General features: G+C 50.1%; 1 protein-coding gene and 2 non-coding genes across 3 annotated transcripts; all 3 read left to right on the top strand.

Moving 5' to 3' along the window:
• Positions 1–5,759: 5,759 nt before the first annotated feature.
• Positions 5,760–13,115, top strand: LOC124337807. Its single transcript, XM_046791824.1, has one exon. The coding sequence runs from the start codon at positions 5,760–5,762 to the stop codon at positions 13,113–13,115; it is 7,356 nt and encodes a 2,451-aa protein (XP_046647780.1).
• Positions 13,116–17,894: 4,779 nt separating this feature from the next.
• LOC124338725 lies at positions 17,895–20,188 on the top strand. Its single transcript, XR_006917966.1, has one exon. It is a non-coding gene; the product is annotated as a small subunit ribosomal RNA (ribosomal RNA).
• A 934-nt stretch (positions 20,189–21,122) lies between these two features.
• LOC124338715 lies at positions 21,123–21,275 on the top strand. The gene has a single exon (XR_006917956.1). It is a non-coding gene; the product is annotated as a 5.8S ribosomal RNA (ribosomal RNA).
• Positions 21,276–22,058: the final 783 nt, after the last annotated feature.

Raw genomic sequence — 22,058 nt, 5'->3', positions numbered from 1 at the left:
ATGGCTTTATAATTGATGAATATGATGATTTCCTAGAATAAATTTGTATTTTGTTCGTATGTCTTGTGCACTTTTACTCGAAAGAGCGGGTACTTGACAAAGTGGTGTCCGACAAAGGATCTGACTGACTTTTCTAATTAGAGATCCTATTCCTTTCATAAGGAGCCGTCGACTGGAAAGACCCCTGGTCGATGGTAAAGACCTCAACGTCAGGCGGGGCGCCTTTCATTCTGCCAGGTGAATGAGAGTCAAGCCCGCCTGACGGGACACAAGAGGCACATTAAACGGCAAAAGTCTCTCGGGACAAATATGACGAAAAAAACTCGAGCCGTCTGTCGGGACGAAAATTTGAACAAGTGGTAGTTGCATGCAACTATCGGGACAAATTTTTTGTCCCGCTAGACGGCTCGAGTCGAAAAAAGTGTCTCTTTTTAGAGACCATGTCCGCCTGAAGGGACATTCCTGTCGGGACAACGGTGGCCGAAACGCGGTTAGGCCGGAAAAAATCGGATATTCCGAATTTTTTTTTAATGAGTGGTCTTAGGACCACTCAATGATATTTCGATCGAGCATTCAATCGAATCCGACCATCGGTTTTGTGGCGGTCGATAAAGGGTTAAGGTAGCCAAATGCCTCGTCATCTAATTAGTGACGCGCACGAATGGATTAACGAGATTCCCACTGTCCCTATCTACTATCTAGCGAACCCACTGCAAGGGGAACGGGCCTTGTTTCGTCAGCGGGGAAAGAAGACCCTGTTGAGCTTGACCCTGAAGGTAGAATCGATGCTGGAGGAAGGCAATGATACGCAGCGTCTTTTGACTCGTTTCGACGTTTTATCTGGGTGGCTATAACGAGACCCGTCTCAGTTAGAGATTAAAACTCGCTCCATCAGCGAGGGGGTTCCGGCCTTTTCGTTTCGTTTCGGACGAATGCCTGGTCGGCGCTTCATTCTCGAGCCGCGGTTTTCAGAGGGGAGGTTCTCTGACGGCTATGCTGGGTATCCTCTACGGGAATGCCAGTCATGCTCCGGTTCGCCTCTTTCTTTTTACCCGACTAAAGTAAGCGCAGCTGCAAAGTTGCGCGAGAACCCAGAGGTCAGACGCCAAATCATTTGTAGACGACTCGAGTGCCGGCCGGGGTGTTGTACACGGTAGAGCAGTCCAAATTCACACTGCGATCTTTTGAGACTCAGCCCTTCAAATGAGACCGGAAGATTTGTCTTGCCAGATGAGACCAGTCCGCGATAAAAAATCTCATATGCTTGCGCGGCGGCTTGTCCAAGGCAAAGGCAGAAAAAGAAGGCAGAAGTCTCAATCGTTCGTCAGTTGTGTGTTGTGGACTTGTCTTTTTTTTCGAGAGAGAGAGAGAGAGAGAAAAAAACTTGGAAAAAAGTTGAAAAAAAGTGAAAGACACGCGTTAAAGACAGAAAAAAAAGTAGCCAGCCGTAGAGCGGCACTCGGAATGATAATTTGGCCGTCAAATTTCCTCTTGATCTTTATATTGGCTCGCATTTTTTGCGTGGATATTGGACAAAAACGATCAGCCGAGAGAAAATGAAAGCTTGAATAAAAAAATTGGCGGACGAAAGTAGATGAAATACCGCGACAAAGAAAGAGAGAGAAGAAGAACGACAGACAGGAATAAAAATAAGTTGGAAATGAAAAAAATAGCAAATTTTCAAAAAATGTCAAAAAGCTGCTGAGCTTTGGCCGAAAGATGTGACTTGATATCTATGGAAATGAAGTCGATCTGACGGGCGAAGCGAGACAGTGTCAAAAAGTTGAAAAATAAGAAAAGGCGAAGTCGAAAAAAATGAAACATTTTTCTAAGTCCCGACGATGGATAGTGAAGCTATAGGCGGCACTGGGACGAGCAAAGGCGGCTGAAAAAGAGAGAAAGAGCGAAAGAAAAAAAGTTGGAAAAAATTTCTAAGTCCTAAAATTTCCAAGACCGGTTTTTGGTGGAGACCGGTCGGCAGTTGAGCGGGCGGCCCGGCCTGAGCTCAGGTGAATGTCCGGCAAAATTTCGGAAATCAACTTTTTCGTACAGTTACTGCCCGGAACATCCACTACTTTCCTATATAGGGAAGAGGTTGTCGAAAATGAAAATTGAAAAAATTTCTAAGTCCGAAAATTTCCAAGACCGGTTTTTGGTGGTGACCGGGCGGCAGTTGAGCGGGCGGCCCGGCCTGAGCTCAGGTGAAAGTCCGGCAAAAATTCGGAAATCGACTTTTTCGTACAGTTACTGCCCGGAACATCCACTACTTTCCTATATAGTGTGGAATACCACGGCCCTCGGCGATGAGGCTACGGATTGCCGGCCACATGTGGCACAGCCACGAGAGGTAACGATTGCCTCGGCATTTGACGGAGTAACTGGGAAATGTCCGGGCGACGGTGATAAAGCTACGAGTCGCCGGCCACATGGGGCACAGCCGCGAGAGACAACGAGTGCCTCGGGTGTGGACGGTGGAGATGCGAATCGTCCGTCAGATGTGGCACCGGCCACGGGAGCAAGACCACGACACGGTCCACCGAAGATGCCGGTGGTAAACGTACCGGCGTCGGCCGACCTCGAAAGGTCTAACCCGATAGAGTGGATAGATGACGAAGATCTAACACCCAAGCAGCTCAGAGCTGAAGTACGAAGACGCGACCGAGCGCAGGCAGCGTGGAAACCGAAGCCCGCTGCTCAGAATGCGACGGGGGTTGATCCGGACCAGCGCGAGGTGCTGGACGGATAAACCAGCTACAAACCCCGCCGAATAATGCATGTAAACACCGACACAAATCGACGGTCCTCGGAAACCGTCGGACGGCAGGTCAGGCCCATGTGCCCGACCTTTCTCTTAAAATGGGCCGTCAAACCAAGACATTATGCGGCGGAACATTAGCTACTTTCCTATATAGGGAAGGCACCCCTGTTTATAAAAATTCTTAAAGTATGGACTTAGAAATATTTCGACGACTCTATCGAAATACTACCCCGGAGCAAGAGAGCAGACCGGGGTAGCAAATGACTATCAACTCGGTAAGATAGTCGGAGTAGTAAAGAGTCTGGTGTAGTACATCCAGCAAAATTGGATGGCCAGACTAGAGTAAAGTAGCCGGAGAGATAGAGAGCTCTCCGGCGGATGGCATCCGTAACCCCAGGATGGCCGGAAGATTGCAGCGTAGAAGAAGAAGCGCGTGCGGATTTTATCCATTGGGACTTAGAAGAAATTAGAGAGAATGGACTTAGAAGAAAATCCATTACTCGAGAAACCCAGAGGCTACCCACCCCAAATGGGCCAGCCGCGAAGACGATAAAGAGGCAAGACACGTGCCGCCCCGAGGCTACCCATTCTAAGTGGGCCCGCCGCGAAGAAGATAAAGGGCGAGACTCGCGCCTCCTATAGTCCGCATTAATTAAATGTTATAATTTGACAATGTTGTTATTACCATGCCTGTAATTGTAGTTTACTTCACAGCGCCAATGCGGGCTAATAAATCACTCATTCACAAGCACTCAAACAGTAAGCATCTCTTTATTGATCTTCTTACTCGAGTCTTAGAGTCACTCGGCCTCGAAGCGCCGTTGTATTGAACACTGTTCAGGTTGCCAGCCTCAGTCGAGAGGCCAGCCTTTGTAAAACAAACTTGTAAAGTTGGGACTTAGAATCGCTCTCGATTACGGGCATTCTAAGTGTCGGGACTCGGACACATCCGAAGGACTGACTGGAAGGAGCACACGCCTTGCTGTGCCTTCGAGTAGCACGGCACTCGCTCTCCTTCTCGGGCGCCTAGTACGACCAACCGTCGAACGGCCCCATCCCGGGACTAACCCACCTCTACTCCCGGCCAACTTGCAGTCGACTCTGCGAGCAGTTGGAACCGCTCGTCTATTCTGAGTTAGTGCCGAAGTCACTAACTTAGTCTGATTTGTCTTTGCAGGCCTGTACGAGAACTCACACATTCTTCAGCCGAAGCAAGACTTACTTCTCCCGATCGAGATTAGAAAGTAAGTACCGATTGAGCGATCGATAGCTCTAGGTCCGGCCGAACAAACTGGGAGAAATCCCAGCGAAGTATCGCCGAGCTCACCGATATTTCACATGGTCCTTCGAACCGGTTATTAACCAAAGTAGAAACCGTGAAAGACGGTCCTGAAAATCTGGTTGATACGGACCTAAAGTTGACGAAAACTAATCTCTTTCTGTTTGTTTGCAGTGTCGAAATTCACGAGCAAAGACGCCCAAGCCAAGGTATTCGTGGCCGACCCACCCAGGGAGCTCAACGAATCTATCGCCAACATCAAGGCATACGCTACGAAGCTCGTGACCGACGATAGCAAAGGGAAAATCAAGGACGCAAAGAGACAGGGCTGGAAGCTTCTCGAGGTCCTGTTTCCGATTGAGTTCTACGAACTCACAGGGGCAACTCCACCCTTGGCTTTGCAGACGGCAAAGCCTAAAAACAAGTGGGAGATCGCTAAAGCGGAGAAGTTGGAGAGAGAAGCCTTGGCATTCTTGACTCCCGAAGAGCGAGCCAAGTTCGACGAGGACGAAGCTCAAATTCGGAGGGAAAAAGAAGCGCAGAACGCTCTTCGACACGAGGTTCGCGCGGCCAAAAAGAGAAAGAGGGACGCAATTGAAGAGGCAAAGCTTCGCCTGTTAGAGAAGGAAGTGACGGAAAAGCGACTGGCGTACGAGCGCACTAAACGCCGTAGGGTTAACCCAGAAGCTGACCAAAGCAACGCGGTTGCCACGGTCGAGGTCCCGTTTGTCACACCAGACGGAGACCCGGTCCTTCCAGGAGACGCTTTGGCCAAACTGTGGTCGGCTTTGGCCACAGGGAAATTCGTCCTCCCGGGTACGGCAAGCGACCCGGTAGCATCTGAGATTCAGGCAGTGCTGGCTAAGCACCTGAGTCAGGCAGGAACTCCACAGCCTTTGGCCGCGACGAGCCAGGCACAGACTCCGCAGCCAGTGGCCGTGACGAGCCGGGCAGACGCACCACAACCAGGGACCTCGAAGAGTCCGGCAAAGGTAGTCAAACCTCCCAGAAGGCAACCGGCAGCTGGAAGGAAGAAGGCGGCAGCTTCGAAAGAGGCCCAAGCCCAAATCCTGAACCCTCCGGTCCTTCTTAGCCCCATTAGCCCCAAGTCAACGAAAGGCAAGGGGGCGGCCCGGCCGAAGTCCGGGGCAAAAGCTAAAAGTCAAGACGAACTAATAGCGGAAGCCACCGAGAACACGTGTGAAGTCATTGTGGAAAGATTCGTGGCGGAAACCAAAAAAGGGAAAGCCTTAAAACCCGGGAGAAAGTCACTGTTTAACCCTCCGTCAAAGGAGTTGGTGGAGGCAGCAGCGAAAGCATCGGCCCGGCGAAAGGGTCTTCGATCGGCGGCAGAAGTCGAGGTAATTCTAGCTGACTCAGCCAAAAATCTCTACGGGGAGGACTTGGAGGAGTTGCCTAGCGAAAAGGAGGACGAGCTCCTAAAGGAACCGGCTCAAGCACCGGTATCGGCAGAAGAGCAGCAGCCACGCCCGGTCTCGAGACGATCGGGCCAACGGATTGACTCGGGGGACGAGTCGGATCCAGGACTACAGCTCACAGCCGAAGACGAGGAGGAGGCGCTCAAGGCGGCAGCTCTCAGCACCCTCCCAAAAGCGGCCGAATAGCCGTCTGAGAAAAAAAAAAATTGTAAAATCCTGTGGTTATCGAGAATAAACACTTGTATAAATTAAAAAATTGTGTCTGTCTTTTCATTTCGAATAAATGTTGCACTCCGATAAGAAACGATCGAAACGGAAGGGGAGCAAAGACGATACCCCCAACAGGCTAACGCTTTCCAAAGCTAGCAGAAATCTGTTGGACACGGATCGGGCAGTAACGGACAGCGAAGAGATCAAGATCATGAATCGGGTACTAGCGGAAAGTGAGCCCGAGACTGGAGCGAGATCCAGACGAGCCCCAAGGAAAAATCCTGACGGTACGCTCAATGCACCAAGGAGTAGGCCATCGAGTAGGGCCTCAGACCGAAACCTGAGCGGCTCTCCAAAAATCATAAACATAGAGGGGCCCGATGAACCCCAGTCACCGAAAATTGGGCTAACGGTAGACGATGTTCAAAGACAGGCAGGCGCCCAGACTTCGCCGGAAGTACCGCCGCCGAATCTAGACGGGTTCGGGGCTACCCCAGAGCGTAAGACTCTATCCGAATGGATGAGAGAAGAGTTCGCGAGGTTTAACGGTGAAATGACAGAAATCACTGGGCGGCTGACGAAGACAGACGCAAAGGTAGCCGAGACAGTCACAAGACTAGACGGCCATAAAGAGCAAATCAAAAGACTCAACACAGAAGTGCCGACGATAAGAACGACGGTAATGGGCCTCAGGAGCTCGATAGCCGCAGAAACAACCGCACGAATCGCGGCTATAGAAGCGAACATCGCAGCAACAATGTTGACGCAGAGGAATGCGACAGAGGCCCTACAGACCCGAATGGTCTCGCATATCGAACGAGCAGTAGGGCAGCTCCAAAATGGCCTAAACGAACTAAGACAAACAGCGCTTACAGAGTTCGACGACACGGAACTAAGAGTAGATTTAAGACACCTGGTCGAAGCCCAGGGCGAGGAAATCACAAATAGCCTGGCGCAATCACTGAGCCAACACTCAGAAGAAGTGGGTCAGGCCATAGTAGAACTCAAAGTAAGGATGTCAAGGCTAGACACCAGGCTAAGAACGATATATAGAGCCCAACAACCGCCGGCTCAAAGCCAGCAGCCAGAAGGTCGAAGGTCTCGGCAAGGGGCTCAAAGCCAACAGCCGGAGACCGGGAGAACCCGGCAGCAGCGAAACACTAGCAGATCACTCTGGGACGACTCAGAGGAAGAGGCAAGTGAAGAGAACGAGCCGACGGTAAGACGACCGACGTCAAGGGGAGGAATGGCATATAGTCAGCCCCCCCCATCATACCGCAGTGCATTTACGGCGAGCGGACAAAGACCGGCATTTGGCCCGGCCCCAGCCCCGACCCCAGCCCCGGCACCTGCGCCAGCGCCAGCGGGTCCGGCACCTCCGTATTATGCGGCAGGTAGACCATACGTCCCACCGCAAGCGCCAGACGACGTCAAACGAGAATTGACGCAAGAGCTCGAGCAGCTCAGGGAAGAGCTAACACAGGCTTATGCCCAGTACGGTCGAGCAAGGTCTGACGATGCCAGGCAACACGAAAGAATTGCGTTCATGACGACCTATACGTATTACAAAACGGCAGTAGAAAACTTAATGCCCATGCTGACAACAGCAGAAAAAGCCGAACTACGACTGCAGCAACGCAGAGTAGAAGCAGAAAGACTGGGCATTGCCCCGGTACAGGCGCCGATGCCTATACAAACGACTAAGGTACGGTTATCACCGCCCAAGTTTGCGGGGGAGGTACTGAAGTATCACGGTTGGCGACAGACGTGGAATACGTATGACAACAACCCGATATACACAGCCACCGAGAAAAGCCAAATGTTGGAGCAGGCCCTCGAAGGCGAAGCCGCCAATGCGACGGCGAGTTTCACGTTCACGGCGGAAACTTATAATACCATTCTCCAAGTACTGGCTGATAGGTTTGGCGACCCGAATCAGGCCATAGAAGAAAGAGAAGCCAAGCTACGAGAAGCGGCAAGCAAACCGGTGGGAGCGAACCCGACGTCCGCCCAGCTAAGAGAAAAACATATCGAGATATGTAATCAAAGGCAAGGCCTCCTGATCCAAGGCGTACAGCCGGCGACATTCGATTCGCACACGGCTAAGGAAATCTTGAACTCCCTACCAGGAGTGATAACAGAGAAATGGAGAATGGATTGGGGGCCAGAAAGAGCACCGACCTTAGACCAGGTCCTGCATCAACTCGATAGGTTGATCCGAATTAAAGCGTCGGAAGAAGCGTCGAGACGGGTCGACTATACCCAGACCACACAGGCCAACGCAGCGAGCGTAGCCACAAAAACAATCAAGTTCCGAGACAAGACCCCGACGAGGCTTGCCTGCGTGATATGCAAAAGCGAAACACACGCTGCGCGCGACTGCACGTTCGGCAACGCGGCCGAAAGGCGAAAAGGAGTGATGGACGCGGACAGATGCTTCAGATGTTTTGGTCAAGGCCACAGGTACGTGGATTGTTCGGAAAGAAGAGCATGTCGGCACTGTTACTCCACCTCGCATGCGTCGGTCCTATGCCCGCACGAGAGAGAAAGTCGGGAGAGAACTAAAGGCAGGCCGGTACCGAGAACCGCCAGCAAATCTCCAAGTAAGCCTCGATCGGGCAAACCATTCATGCGACCGCCATCACCAACGCCATCGAGGACACCGTCAGCGGAACGGTCAGTCAATGAGCAGTCAAATATAGGGGTAATAGAACCCAACGGCAAGGAAAAAATTTCCGCCGGGGTGTTACTGAACTTTGGAGCGAAAGCCAAAGCAGAAAAGACACAAGGAATAGAAGAATGGGTCCCACTGTTCGGAATATTCGACAGCGGTTGCGGTAATTCATTTATCACAGCAGCTCTAGTACGGAAGCTAAATGCAAAGGTCATTGGCAGGCAACGTATCAGAGTCTTGACATTTGGGTCTCACACACCCATCGACGAGTACTGCGATATTGTTCAAGTCACGATAGCCGGCATATCGAGAACAGTAACGGAAAATTTCATTGTCCGGGACCACATTCAAACACTCACACCATACACCGAGACGAAGCTTGGTGAGAGGTTGCTCAAAGAAGGCGAAACCTTGGCCGACCCGAGGCACAGAAGACCGTCTCAAGTCAAGACGATTGACATCCTAATTGGAAACAGTAACATGTACGAATTCATGTTACTGGAAGCCCCTCGCAGGCACCGGAAAATAGTGGCGCACAACACTATCTTCGGTTGGACGATATCGGGCTCCTTAGGAGACCCGGGACACGAGACAGTAGCGTGCGTGGCCAAAGTAGAAATCGTGCCCGAAGAGCACGAGATCTCAAGTGTCGATAAACACTTTGCCGCCTTCTGGAGCTTGGAAAGCTTAGGCATCCCGAGTAAGGAACCAACGGATGCCGAATTCATCCAAACTTATATAGACGGCATCGAAGCCGATAAAGATGGACGAGCCGTCGTACGGTATCCCTTCACCCAAGAGCGACCGGACTACGACCCATGTAGATCCATAGCCGACATAAGATTCGAAAATCTGTGGAAAAGCGACTCCTTTACTAAAGAGAAGCGAATACGATATCACGAAGTAATGATGTCCTACTTACGGGAAGGATTCATCGAAATAGCCGACCCGAACTATGATGGGCCAATGGCATTTTTGCCGAACAGACCGGTCGAACGAGAAGACGCGGAAACCACGAAGATACGACCAGTCTTTGACGGATCAGTCCATCACAAGAATCGGCGCAGTTTCAACGCCAATCTTGAGATAGGACCAAACCTAAACCCAGAAATCATGGGGATTCTAATGAGGTTCAGGCGATATCGCATAGCGTGGACGGCCGACATCGAGAAGGCGTTCTTACAGATCAAAATCCACGAAGACCACGGGCAAATCGTGAGATTTCTCTGGGTCGAAGACCCCGAAGCAGCAATACCCAAAGTAGTAGTCTACCGATGGAAGAGACTCACGTTTGGACTCGCATCGAGCCCATTCATTCTCAGGGCTGTTCTAACTTGGCACTTGCAGAAGTACGAAACAGAGTACCCAGGCATCACAGCCAGGACTCTTAACCAAATCTATGTCGACGACTGGATGGGGGGAGCCGAAACTCCCGAACAAGCGGCCGAAGAGATAAGGCTAATAAGTCGAATCTTAGGGGAGATCAAGATGAAACTCTGTAAGTGGTCGACGAATTCGGCCGAGCTAACAAACTTACTACGGGGGGAGTTCGAATTCTCCTCCCGACCATCGAAATTGGGAATCGATGAGGTGTTCGAACATGCGGACAAAAAGGCTCTGGGAATCCTTTGGGACCCAGTAACCGACCAGTTCAAATTCAACGCCGATAAAATAATATCCGAGGCACGAAGGCTAGGAGAAGGGCTTACCAAGCGACAGCTGTTTAGCCTAGCGCTAACGCTACACGACCCGTTGGGCTTCGTGAACCCGGCGATATTATCCGCGAAACGGGCGATGCAGATCTCATGGTTAGCCAACGGCAAATGGGATCAGATAGTGAACAGTTGCACCAATGAGAATTGGGAGGAGTTCATCAAAGGTCTCGAAGACCTACAGCTCATACGGATTCCTCGCTGGACGGGCATAGATGTTAAGGAGCCTAGCGAACTCCACATCTTCTGCGATGCCAGCGAGGTAGGATATGGGGCCGTAGCATACGAAGTGCAAGGGACGACGATCGCCCTCATAGCAGCAAAATCAAAGGTGGCTCCGTTACCAAAAAAGGCAATGACCATCCCTCGGCTCGAACTGCTGAGTAACCTGATGGCGTCTATACTTGGCAAGTATATACGAGACCAACATCGGGTTGAACACAAAGCGCACATCTGGACCGATTCTCAGATAGCGACATGTTGGATCACGGCCACCAACAAAACCCCAGAAATCTGGGTACAAAACCGAGTCTCGAAGATCAGAGAATTCGGCGCAGAAATCCACTTCTGCGAAGGGACTCAGAACCCGGCGGATCTCCTCTCAAGGGGAGGCTCAGCAAAGGAAATCCAGAGATCGAACTGGTGGAAGGGCCCCGAATGGCTCCCGGAGTATGACAAGTATAAGCCGATCGAAATCAAGGCAAACCTCATTCAAACGGATATGGTCCGTCCGAAACACCCAGACTGGCGCAAAGAGTACAGCGACTGGGATAAAATGGTCAGAGCTCAGGCTATGATCCAAAGAGCAGTGGACGGCTTTAAAGGTAAAATGTACCGGCCTTCCCTCATCATCGAGCAAGTCCTGTTTGACATGGTTGACTTGAAGGAAATCAAGTTCAAAAAACCGGGATCGAGATGCCAGGTTTCATTCAAGCGACTCACATATGAGGAGCTACTCACGGCACGATACGCCTTGATAAGACACGCACAGATGGAGTCATACCCCGAGGATTACGATAGAATCGAGCGGGGGAAAGTCCCGAGAGACAAGATGTTCAGAAAGTTAAGACCGGTGTTCGACACGACTAATCGAATTATCCGGTGCAGGGGACGAGCCCAGGTACTGTTGGCAAGATATCATCTCGATGCATTGATCTTACTCCCGCCCGATCACTATATAACCACAGTCTTGCTACGCAAGCTGCATAGGAGGGTCGGGCACATGGGAATGAACGCCATGACCATGGAAGTCAGAAGCGAATTCTGGCTGCCCAAACACTGTCAGGTGATAAAAGACATCCTCAACCGATGCGTGAGATGTCAGAAGGTCAACGCAACAGCCTTCAGCGAAAAACCGGCTCACTTGCCAATTGAACGGCTGAAAATATCCGATCCTTTCTCAGTCACCGGCATCGATATGGCCGGTCCGTACAATGTACTAGTAAACGAACCGAGTAAAGCGGTGATAGTCCAGCCAAGGACTGAGCCAGGAGTCCCCGAAGAGGAATCAGAATCATCCGACGAATCGGATGAAGAGTTGGTACCTGAGAGAGTCGATACCCTCGCAAAGAAAAAGAAAAAGAAAAAGAAAGAAAAGAAACAACCCAAGTTTGCTATTGACGGGAGACAGATAGTCAAAGTGTACATAGTTATGTTCACTTGTGCCACGACAAGAGCCGTTCACCTAGAGGTAACTAGAGGAAAAAGTGCGGCGGCGTTCATTAACGCTTTCCGTCGGTTCTGCGCGTTGAAATACGCGCCAAGAACAGTCTATTCAGACAACGCGCTGGAATTCGATAGTACGGCAAGATACCTCAGAAGACTCTGGCAATGCAAGACAGTCTACGACTTCATGGCCAATAGAAACATCTCTTGGCGGTTCTCAGCGAGTGTAGCTCCCTGGTGGGGTGGCTTCTGGGAACGCATGATAAAGACCGTGAAGCAAGCGTTGCATAAGACCTTTAACCCGAAGCAGATGGACTTCGACATGTTCCACACGGTGATCACAGAGATCAGTGACATCGTAAACAACCGTCCGTTGGGATATATCGCTGGCGACGAAACGGCTCTAACTCCGAACCAGTTAATCAAAGGAGGCTTCGTAAACAAGTTCGACACCGAACCTCCGGAAGAGGAAGAACTGCTCGGCGCAGACTCCTTGTTTCTCACGAACAGAGAAGCCGCTAGACGAAAGCTAGTGGCAGACTGGTGGACAGAATTCGTCCCAACCTATCTGAAGGATCTAAATAGATTCCATCAAGAGCAAATACCATCGAAATCGGTCAAGCTAGGACAAGTAGTCCTGATCCACGTGGACTACGTCAAGCGAATCAATTGGAACATTGGGCGAGTGATCGAACTCATCAAGGGTCGAGATCACTTAGTCCGGAAAGTCAAGCTAGTCATGGTCGACTCAAAGGGCAAAACGTCAATCGTAAATAGACCTGTCCAGAACTTGTACCCTCTCGAAGTAGAACCAGGTATCATCGACGCAGACTTTGCCAAGAACCCGAGCAGATTTGGAGATCACGTAACCTCATCTGGGCAAGTATGTAAGAGAACTTACATGGGGGGAGTGTGGAATACCACGGCCCTCGGCGATGAGGCTACGGATTGCCGGCCACATGTGGCACAGCCACGAGAGGTAACGATTGCCTCGGCATTTGACGGAGTAACTGGGAAACGTCCGGGCAACGGTGATAAGGCTACGAGTCGCCGGCCACATGGGGCACAGCCGCGAGAGACAACGAGTGCCTCGGGTGTGGACGGTGGAGACACGACTCGCCCGTCAGATGTGGCACCGGCCACGGGAGTAAGACCACGACACGGTCCACCGAAGATGCCGGTGGTAAACTTACCGGCGTCGGCCGACCTCGAAAGGTCTAACCCGATAGAGTGGATAGATGACGAAGATCTAACACCCAAGCAGCTCAGAGCTGAAGTACGAAGACGCGACCGAGCGCAGGCAGCGTGGAAACCGAAGCCCGCTGCTCAGAATGCGACGGGGGTTGATCCGGACCAGCGCGAGGTGCTGAACGGATAAACCAGCTACAAACCCCGCCGAATAATGCATGTAAACACCGACACAAATCGACGGTCCTCGGAAACCGTCGGACGGCAGGTCAGGCCCATGTGCCCGACCTTTCTCTTAAAATGGGCCGTCAAACCAAGACATTATGCGGCGGAACATTAGCTACTTTCCTATATAGGGAAGGCACCCCTGTTTATAAAAATTCTTAAAGTATGGACTTAGAAATATTTCGACGACTCTATCGAAATACTACCCCGGAGCAAGAGAGCAGACCGGGGTAGCAAATGACTATCAACTCGGTAAGATAGTCGGAGTAGTAGAGAGTCTGGTGTAGTACATTCAGCAAAGCTGGATGGCCAGACTGGAGTAAAATAGCCGGAGAGATAAAGAGCACTCCGGCGGATGGCATCCGTAGTCCCAGGATGGCCGGAAGATTGCAGCGTAGAAGAAGAAGCGCGTGCGGATTTTATCCATTGGGACTTAGAAGAAATTAGAGAGAATGGACTTAGAAGAAAATCCATTACTCGAGAAACCCAGAGGCTACCCACCCCAAATGGGCCAGCCGCGAAGACGATAAAGAGGCAAGACACGTGCCGCCCTGAGGCTACCCATTCCAAGTGGGCCCGCCGCGAAGAAGATAAAGGGCGAGACTCGCGCCTCCTATAGTCCGCATTAATTAAATGTTATAATTTGACAATGTTGTTATTACCATGCCTGTAATTGTAGTTTACTTCACAGCGCCAATGCGGGCTAATAAATCACTCATTCACAAGCACTCAAACAGTAAGCATCTCTTTATTGATCTTCTTACTCGAGTCTTAGAGTCACCCCCTCGGCCTCGAAGCGCCGTTGTATTGAACACTGTTCAGGTTGCCAGCCTCAGTCGAGAGGCCAGCCTTTGTAAAACAACTTGTAAAGTTGGGACTTAGAATCGCTCTCGATTAAGGGCGTTCTAAGTGTCGGGACTCGGACACATCCGAAGGACTGACTGGAAGGAGCACACGCCTTGCTGTGCCTTCGAGTAGCACGGCACTCGCTCTCCTTCTCGGGCGCCTAGTACGACCAACCGTCGAACGGCCCCATCCCGGGACTAACCCAACTCTACTCCCGGCCAACTTGCAGTCGACGCTGCGAGCAGTTGGAATCACTCGTCTATTCTGAGTTAGCGCCGAAGTCACTAACTTAGTCTGATTTGTCTTTGCAGGCCTGTACGAGAACTCACACATTCTTCAGCCGAAGCAAGACTTACTTCTCCCGATCGAGATTAGAAAGTAAGTACCGATTGAGCGATCGATAGCTCTAGGTCCGGCCGAACAAACTGGGAGAAATCCCAGCGAAGTATCGCCGAGCTCACCGATATTTCACATATAGGGAAGAGGTTGTCGAGAAAGAAAAAGTTGAAAAATTTTCTAAGTCCGAAAATTTCCAAGACCGGTTTTTGGTGGTGACCGGGCGGCAGTTGAGCGGGCGGCCCGGCCTGAGCTCAGGTGAAAGTCCGGCAAAAATTCGGAAATCGACTTTTTCGTACAGTTACTGCCCGGAACATCCACTACTTTCCTATATAGGGAAGAGGTTGTCGAAAAAAAGAAAGTTGAAAAATTTTCTAAGTCCGAAAAATTGAAAAATTTTTCTAAGTCCCGACGACGTGGTAGTGACGTGGTTGGCGGGACTTGGACGTATAAAGGCCGATGAAAAAAATGGAAATGGAAATGAAAATTTCTCGATTTCCGACGACGGTGTTTGGCAACGACTCTCTCGCCCGGCCACTGGTCGGCGCGAGAGAGGAGTGAGCGAGACCCGTCGATTCGAAAAGAGAAGCCGTCACACCGTCGAGGCGTGGCGGCTCTCAAGTGGGTTGGTCGGGCGTGTCTTGATGACTCGCGACCGTAAAAAATTCCCACTCAAATTCTCCCATTTCCGACGACGGTGTTTGGCAACGACTCTCTCGCCCGGCCTCTGGTCGGCGCGAGAGAGGAGTGAGCGAGACCCGTCGATTCGAAAAAAAGCCGTCACAACGTCGAGGCGTGGCGGCTCTCAAATGGGTTGGTCGGGCGTGTCGTGATGACTTGCGACCGTAAAAAATTCCCACTCGTTGAAAATTTTCTAAGTCCCAACTTTGAAATCGACGGTTCCTGAAAGTCGGCTGGCGGTTGGATGGGGCAATGTCCCCGTCCAATCGCTAAAAATGAGCCGGAAAACGGAGACATTATGCGGCGGAACATTAGTGGTTTTCCTTAGTATAGAAGAGGTCTCGATTCCTAAACTCGGAAAAATTTTCAGAGTCCCAAAAATTTTCGAAGTGTCGAATAGTTTGGTTTCTCGAATTGAAAATTTGTTTCAAATTTGCGACATTACGACAAGCAGCGATTGTAAAGCCCGGTCCAAATTTTTCAAACGAGTCTTACTTCTTGTTAGTCCGCCTGGCCGATACCAAAGAATGGCCGACCGTCGACTATCGGGCGAATAGACGGGTGAAAGAAATAAAGTCGAAGCCGGTGGTTGGATAGATATCGAAGGGAAGGCGAAAGAGGCGAAAAGGAAAGCGCAAAATTTCTTTAGTAGCTTCGACGCAAAAACTTTGGTATCGACGGGGAGCTTTGGGAAATGAAACGAAGACGCAGAATGGGAATTTGTCCGGTTCGGCGTTAGTTGTAGTTTCATTTCCACCGTAGCTGAGCTCCTTTCCGCCCGCCACTTCACATGATTTTAGTTTCGATTCCGTTCGATCGCGCTTGCACTGTCTTTGTTTTTTTTCACTGCTTGGATCGCGGCTTTGCTCTAACCAGTTTAGCCCCATGCGATCAAAAAGTCTTAAAAAAAACCCGTTGAACGGAGACGAACTCGATGAGCTGTAGGTGTGTGAAATATTATTCCTTCGGTAAAACCGTTTTCGAAATTTCCGATGGTCGGTATATGTAAAAATATATCCGAACCGCGATGTGGACGGGAATTCAAACGCCCGCTTCACCGATTGGTGCGACAGCTGAGAAGCTCGTCACTCGATCCAACGACTCTTGGTCGAAAAGTTCAGAAGAGGTGCGCGCGTCAAACATTTTTTTGGTTTCGGACGTTTCGTTTCTTCGGCACGTGTGGTTTGTCTGTGGCCGTCTGTGAGAGAAATCGGACGCTTGTTCTTTGTTATTTTACCGTAACAAGACAAGACGGGAAAGATTCTTTCTTCCAAACTTATGGCATCATAACCATCAGCGTTTACCGTCAGCGACGATACGGAAGAGAAAAGAAAATGGTGCGCGTCTTTTCACTTTTTGACACCGTATCAAAAAAAAAATTACCGTTCAGGCGGAAATGTGTGTGTGTGTGTGAGCCGAGAGATAAAAATAAAAAAGCCACCAAACAGAACGCTTTTAAATTATTTCGTGCGGCGTGCGCATATTTCACATTTTGCCGTTTGACGGAAGCTCGTAGTGTGGAACACAGAAGTGGAGATGGACGGAGTTGAAGGGGGGCGAAGACGGCCCGGTCGGACAAAGTCAAGAGATTGAAATATACGAGAGAATTGGGTGGAAGTGATGGCAAATCTATAAAATTCAAAAATCGGATGAGATGCGAGGACCGCAAAATGTGGCGTCGACTCTGACTCTCTTTTACTACGAACTTCCCTTCGACGGAAGATATCGAGAGCTGAGCTGAGCGCCCGCTGAGTATGGCCGGCGTAATTACAAACGAGTTACGGTTGGAGCTATATCGATTGTACGTATCCCGAACGTTCATCGAACAAGCCAGATCAACTCGGCGCCCGGTAAATTGTACGCTCAGTTATGGCCATGACACACGAAGGGAGAATTCAAACGGCTGTGAGTGTACGGCCCGCCCGGAGTTGTGTGTAGGCAGTGACCTCTCAAGAAAAAACGTAAAAAATTTTTTTTTGACAGTCACCGGTCTGCGACAAGTAATCAGTACGAAACTTGGGTGCAATGCAAAAAACATTTTGAGAATCCTTGCTTGACAACAACGAATCTAACACGTATAAAAAAACGATCCCCATCGGTGTACCGCTTGCTTTTCTCGCGCTTCGGCGCAGAATCGCTTATTCAGCTGCCCTTGGAATATGTTCGTTTCGTGCATACTTGATCTCGGTCATTCTTCGGTGAACTCTTAAAGAATTGCGCACTTTTATAGGGGTAGTCTGGTTGCTTGTCTCGACTTGAAATGATTTGTTTTTTCCGCCCATGACTTTCTATACGATGCCTCTATGCTGGCCTCTGACCGCGGTTGTTCCGAGTTTTCTCTTTCTCTTCGAAAGTCTTTGCGGAAAATTCTGCCTCGTGTGACCGTTGAGCGGTGAGGTGTGTGTGTGTGTGTGTGTCGTGCGGGGTGATGCGAGAGTGTGCCTCGGCGGTGGAAAAATAAAAATAAAACTCTGAGCCCACAAAAATTTAAAAGATGTATGCTTGTCAGCTTAGTAAAGCAGGCTTGACTTATGAGCATACAGCACGCCACATATGACCGTCGAAAACCGTAATACGGGAAAAAAGTTGATGAATATATCAAGACCGGTCGAATGAATCCGATTCACTTTGGGCTCATAGACCGTTTGAATGGTCTTTGACTTTGGAAATTGAAATGAAAAAAATCCAACAAACGGATCGGATCGGTGTTTCTCTTCACTGGGACTCGCTGTGACACGCCAGGCGTTGCGATCAAAAATTTTAGTTTCCGAAGAAAAAGAAAAAAACGAAAAACGTGTTGATTTGGTGTGTGTTTGGTGATGCGTGGGCGAAATAAAAACCCGCAACTCGCCGGATGTACATCAAACAAACATACACGAAATACCTGGTTGATCCTGCCAGTAGCATATGCTTGTCTCAAAGATTAAGCCATGCATGTCTAAGTACAAGCCGCTAGACGGCGAAACCGCGAATGGCTCAATAAATCAGTTATGGTTCCTTAGATCCACTCCATCCTACTTGGATAACTGTGGTAATTCTAGAGCTAATACATGCACTCGAGCCTCGACTGCGGGCTTTCGGGCTCGCAGAAGAGGTGCTTTTATTAGATCAAAACCAGTCGGGGCCGGGCTTTCGGGCTCGCGCACCGTACCAATTTTGGTGACTCTGGATAACTTCACGCCGATCGCACGGCCTTCGCGCCGGCGACGTATCTTTCAAATGTCTGCCTTATCAACTGTCGATGGTAGGTTACGCGCCTACCATGGTTGCAACGGGTAACGGGGAATCGGGGTTCGATTCCGGAGAGGGAGCCTGAGAAACGGCTACCACATCCAAGGAAGGCAGCAGGCGCGCAAATTACCCACTCCCGGCACGGGGAGGTAGTGACGAAAAATAACGATACGGGACTCTTCCGAGGCCCCGTGATTGGAATGAGTACACTTTAAATCCTTTAACGAGGAACCATTGGAGGGCAAGTCTGGTGCCAGCAGCCGCGGTAACTCCAGCTCCAATAGCGTATATTAAAGTTGTTGCGGTTAAAAAGCTCGTAGTCGGATGTCTGTCTTCGGCCGGGCGGCGCCGCTATGAATCAAGGGTGTTGCGTTTCACGCTCTGGGAGCCCGGGTGTCAAAGCCCGACTCTCTTCACGGTCGGACAACATCGCCGGAGTGGTGGTCGGTGCGTCGTTGTTGTATCTGCGGCCAGAGTTGGAAAGTTCTTTCGGGTTCTTTTTTAATTTTGGTCGTAGTTGACTCGATTCGCTCCACCCAGTCAATCGTTCGGGGTGCCCTTCACCGGGTGTCTCGGGCGGCCGGCAACGTTTACTTTGAACAAATTAGAGTGCTCAAAGCAGGTGTATCCCAACGCCTGAATATCGCAGCATGGAATGATGGAATAGGACCTCGGTCCGATTTTGCTGGTCTTTTACTTTTGGACCCGAGGTAATGGTCAATAGAGACGGACGGGGGCATTCGTACTGCGGCGACAGAGGTGAAATTCTTGGACCGCCGCAAGACGAACAACAGCGAAGGCATTTGCCAAGAATGTTTTCCTTGATCAAGAACGAAAGTTAGAGGTTCGAAGGCGATCAGATACCGCCCTAGTTCTAACCATAAACGATGCCAACCAGCAATCCGTCGGAGTTACTCCAATGACTCGACGGGCAGCTTCCGGGAAACCAAAGTCTTTGGGTTCCGGGGGAAGTATGGTTGCAAAGCTGAAACTTAAAGGAATTGACGGAAGGGCACCACCAGGAGTGGAGCCTGCGGCTTAATTTGACTCAACACGGGAAACCTCACCAGGCCCGGACACTGGAAGGATTGACAGATTGAGAGCTCTTTCTTGATTCGGTGGGTGGTGGTGCATGGCCGTTCTTAGTTGGTGGAGCGATTTGTCTGGTTAATTCCGATAACGAACGAGACTCTAGCCTGCTAAATAGGTGACGGGTTTTATCAATTGAAACCGAAGGGAGTACGGAGGCGTCGGGATCAGGTGGCGGCGATTCGGGTCTCGGTGGGACTGGTTCCTTTAGTGAGGCAATCTCTCGGCTTGGTTTCGTTGTGCTTTGTTCGTCGGGTGTACGGCCTTCACGGGTTGGTTGCCTGGCGGATGAGGTATGGCGGGGCTTTGTCGGGAATGTCTCGCGGGGGCTGGCTCTATTGTTATTCGGTCGTCGTCATCCCCGGCGATACCTTCTGCTCTCGCGTCCGTCACGCAGTCTTCTTAGAGGGACAAGCGGCGTCCAGCCGCGTGACAGTGAGCAATAACAGGTCTGTGATGCCCTTAGATGTCCTGGGCCGCACGCGCGCTACACTGAAGGAATCAGCGTGTTTCACTCTCCCTGTCCGAAAGGACCGGGTAACCGCTGAACCTCCTTCGTGGTTGGGATTGGGGACTGCAATGATCCCCATGAACCAGGAATCCCTAGTAGGCGCGGGTCACTAGCCCGCGTCGATTACGTCCCTGCCCTTTGTACACACCGCCCGTCGCTACTACCGATTGAATGATTTAGTGAGGCCTTCGGACGGGCTTGTCGGGGTGCCGTCGAGTGGGGAGCAATCTCTGCCCGTGCGGTGCCTACCAACGGCGAGACTGAAAGATGGTCGAACTTGATCCTTTAGAGGAAGTAAAAGTCGTAACAAGGTTTCCGTAGGTGAACCTGCGGAAGGATCATAAACGAACAAGACAAATGTTTTGCGCATATGGCTTTGGTTGAGCACGAAACAACTAAAAGTTGCAAAACAAAAAAAACCCCATCAAAAGTCTTTCGGCGTAAGACATCGTATGAACTATGTGTGGGTTGACGGAAGAAAATCATTTATTTTGAACGGGTATCAGGCGCTCTGATGCGCGGTGGTTTAAAGCGGATTCGCCTTTTCAAATTGATTTTTCTTTCCTCTCGGCTCAAAAAAAAAACACAAAGTCTTTCGATTTGGTCTATGGCCGTGAGCAAATTCTTCCTGCTTCGATGGTGAATGTCTCTATAGATTCATTCGACCTTTAGCGGCGCTCACAGTGTTGACGTTAGTAGAGTGAAGAATACGATAGCCCGCCTGGGCCGCGAGTACCGAAGGAACAATAAAGGAGATTTTATAAAGTCTTAGTCCCTAAATCAAACACTTTGAAAAATAAAAACTCGGTGGATGGAGAGTCGGAAAAAAAAAAAAAACATCAAGATTTTGAACGGGTATCAGGCGCTCTGATGCGCGGTGGTTTAAAGCGGATACGCCCAATCGAAATTGTTTTTTTTTGTTTCTCTCTTCGTCTTCGGGATTTTTTGATTCTCGGTGGGGGACGAAAGTGTGAGACTTTACTCTGGACGTTCTTTTCGGGCGTAGATACTCGTGGTTGCGTGCGTGTGCGTCGTATAGACTAACACTCCAAAGCCCGACACTATGCCGTTGAAAACCGAATGTTTTTTAAGCTTGCCCTTCGCCCTCTCGATGAAGTAGGAAGAATTCAAAATCACAATAACACACTAAACCCAAATTCTAGTACGAGTGTTTATCGGAACATTTTCTTTCTGGCTTTCTTTCTCCGCCCTCGCATTCATTTGCTTGGGCGGGTTGGAGAAAAAGAGAGAAGAAAACGAATATGTCGTTTTATATACGACCCTGAACGGTGGATCACTAGGCTCGTGGATCGATGAAGAGCGCAGCAAAGTGCGCTAATCCATGCGAACTGCAGAACACATGGAGCATCGAAATCTTGAACGTAAATGGCGGCCCAGCTTCTCGCTCGGGCCACATCTGACTGAGGGTCGGTCGAATGATGAACGAACAGAGATTTTTTCAGTCTTGGTTTTGCATGTTGGGTCGCGGCGAGATTTATTTTTCACCCGGCCTGACCGCATAAAAGCTCCCGAATCTCTAACGTCTGGGTGCCGCGCGACTTAAGTGTCCGCGATGCCTCAAATACAAAAAAGGGGGAAAAATAAAAGAAGGTTCGCCCTGTTTTGTTTTTTTCCTCTCTATTCAAAAGAAACCTTTTTCGATGGCAAAACAGATGGGAAATTTTTGAGCCAACTCAAAAAAAATTTAGAAATAAACACATCTTCTCGAACAAGGTGTCGGCTGCGTGTGCGCGATATACCGCTTCAACGCGAGTTTAGTTGTGTGTGTGCGCCGGGCGTGTCGAAGTGTCGACCACCGCGAATTATCACTCACTCTAACCGCTCGTTATGCAAGCTTGGTTCGCGCACGACGGGTTGTTTCAATACAAAAAGCCGCAGGACGCCCTGTCACTTTTCGTAAATTAATTTTTGCGAATAACGAGAGACTCGCTTTATTTCGAAAAAAAATTTGAACCGGCAATTATTCCATCTTTCCCGGCTTTAAAACGCCAAAGTCTGTCGAGCTAGATAAAGTGTTGTCTCCTTTTGAAAACAAACAATTCATTCTGACCTCAGTTTAGATGAGACTACCCGCTGAACTTAAGCATATCAGTAAGCGGAGGAAAAGAAACTAACAAGGATTCCCTTAGTAGCGGCGAGCGAACAGGGATGAGCCCAGCACCGAACCTCGCGCCCGGTTGAGCGGGTGCCGAG

Source organism: Daphnia pulicaria, chromosome 4, assembly GCF_021234035.1.
Source record: "Daphnia pulicaria isolate SC F1-1A chromosome 4, SC_F0-13Bv2, whole genome shotgun sequence".
Taxonomy (NCBI): domain Eukaryota; kingdom Metazoa; phylum Arthropoda; class Branchiopoda; order Diplostraca; family Daphniidae; genus Daphnia; species Daphnia pulicaria.
This window is presented reverse-complemented; position numbering and strand designations above follow the sequence as displayed.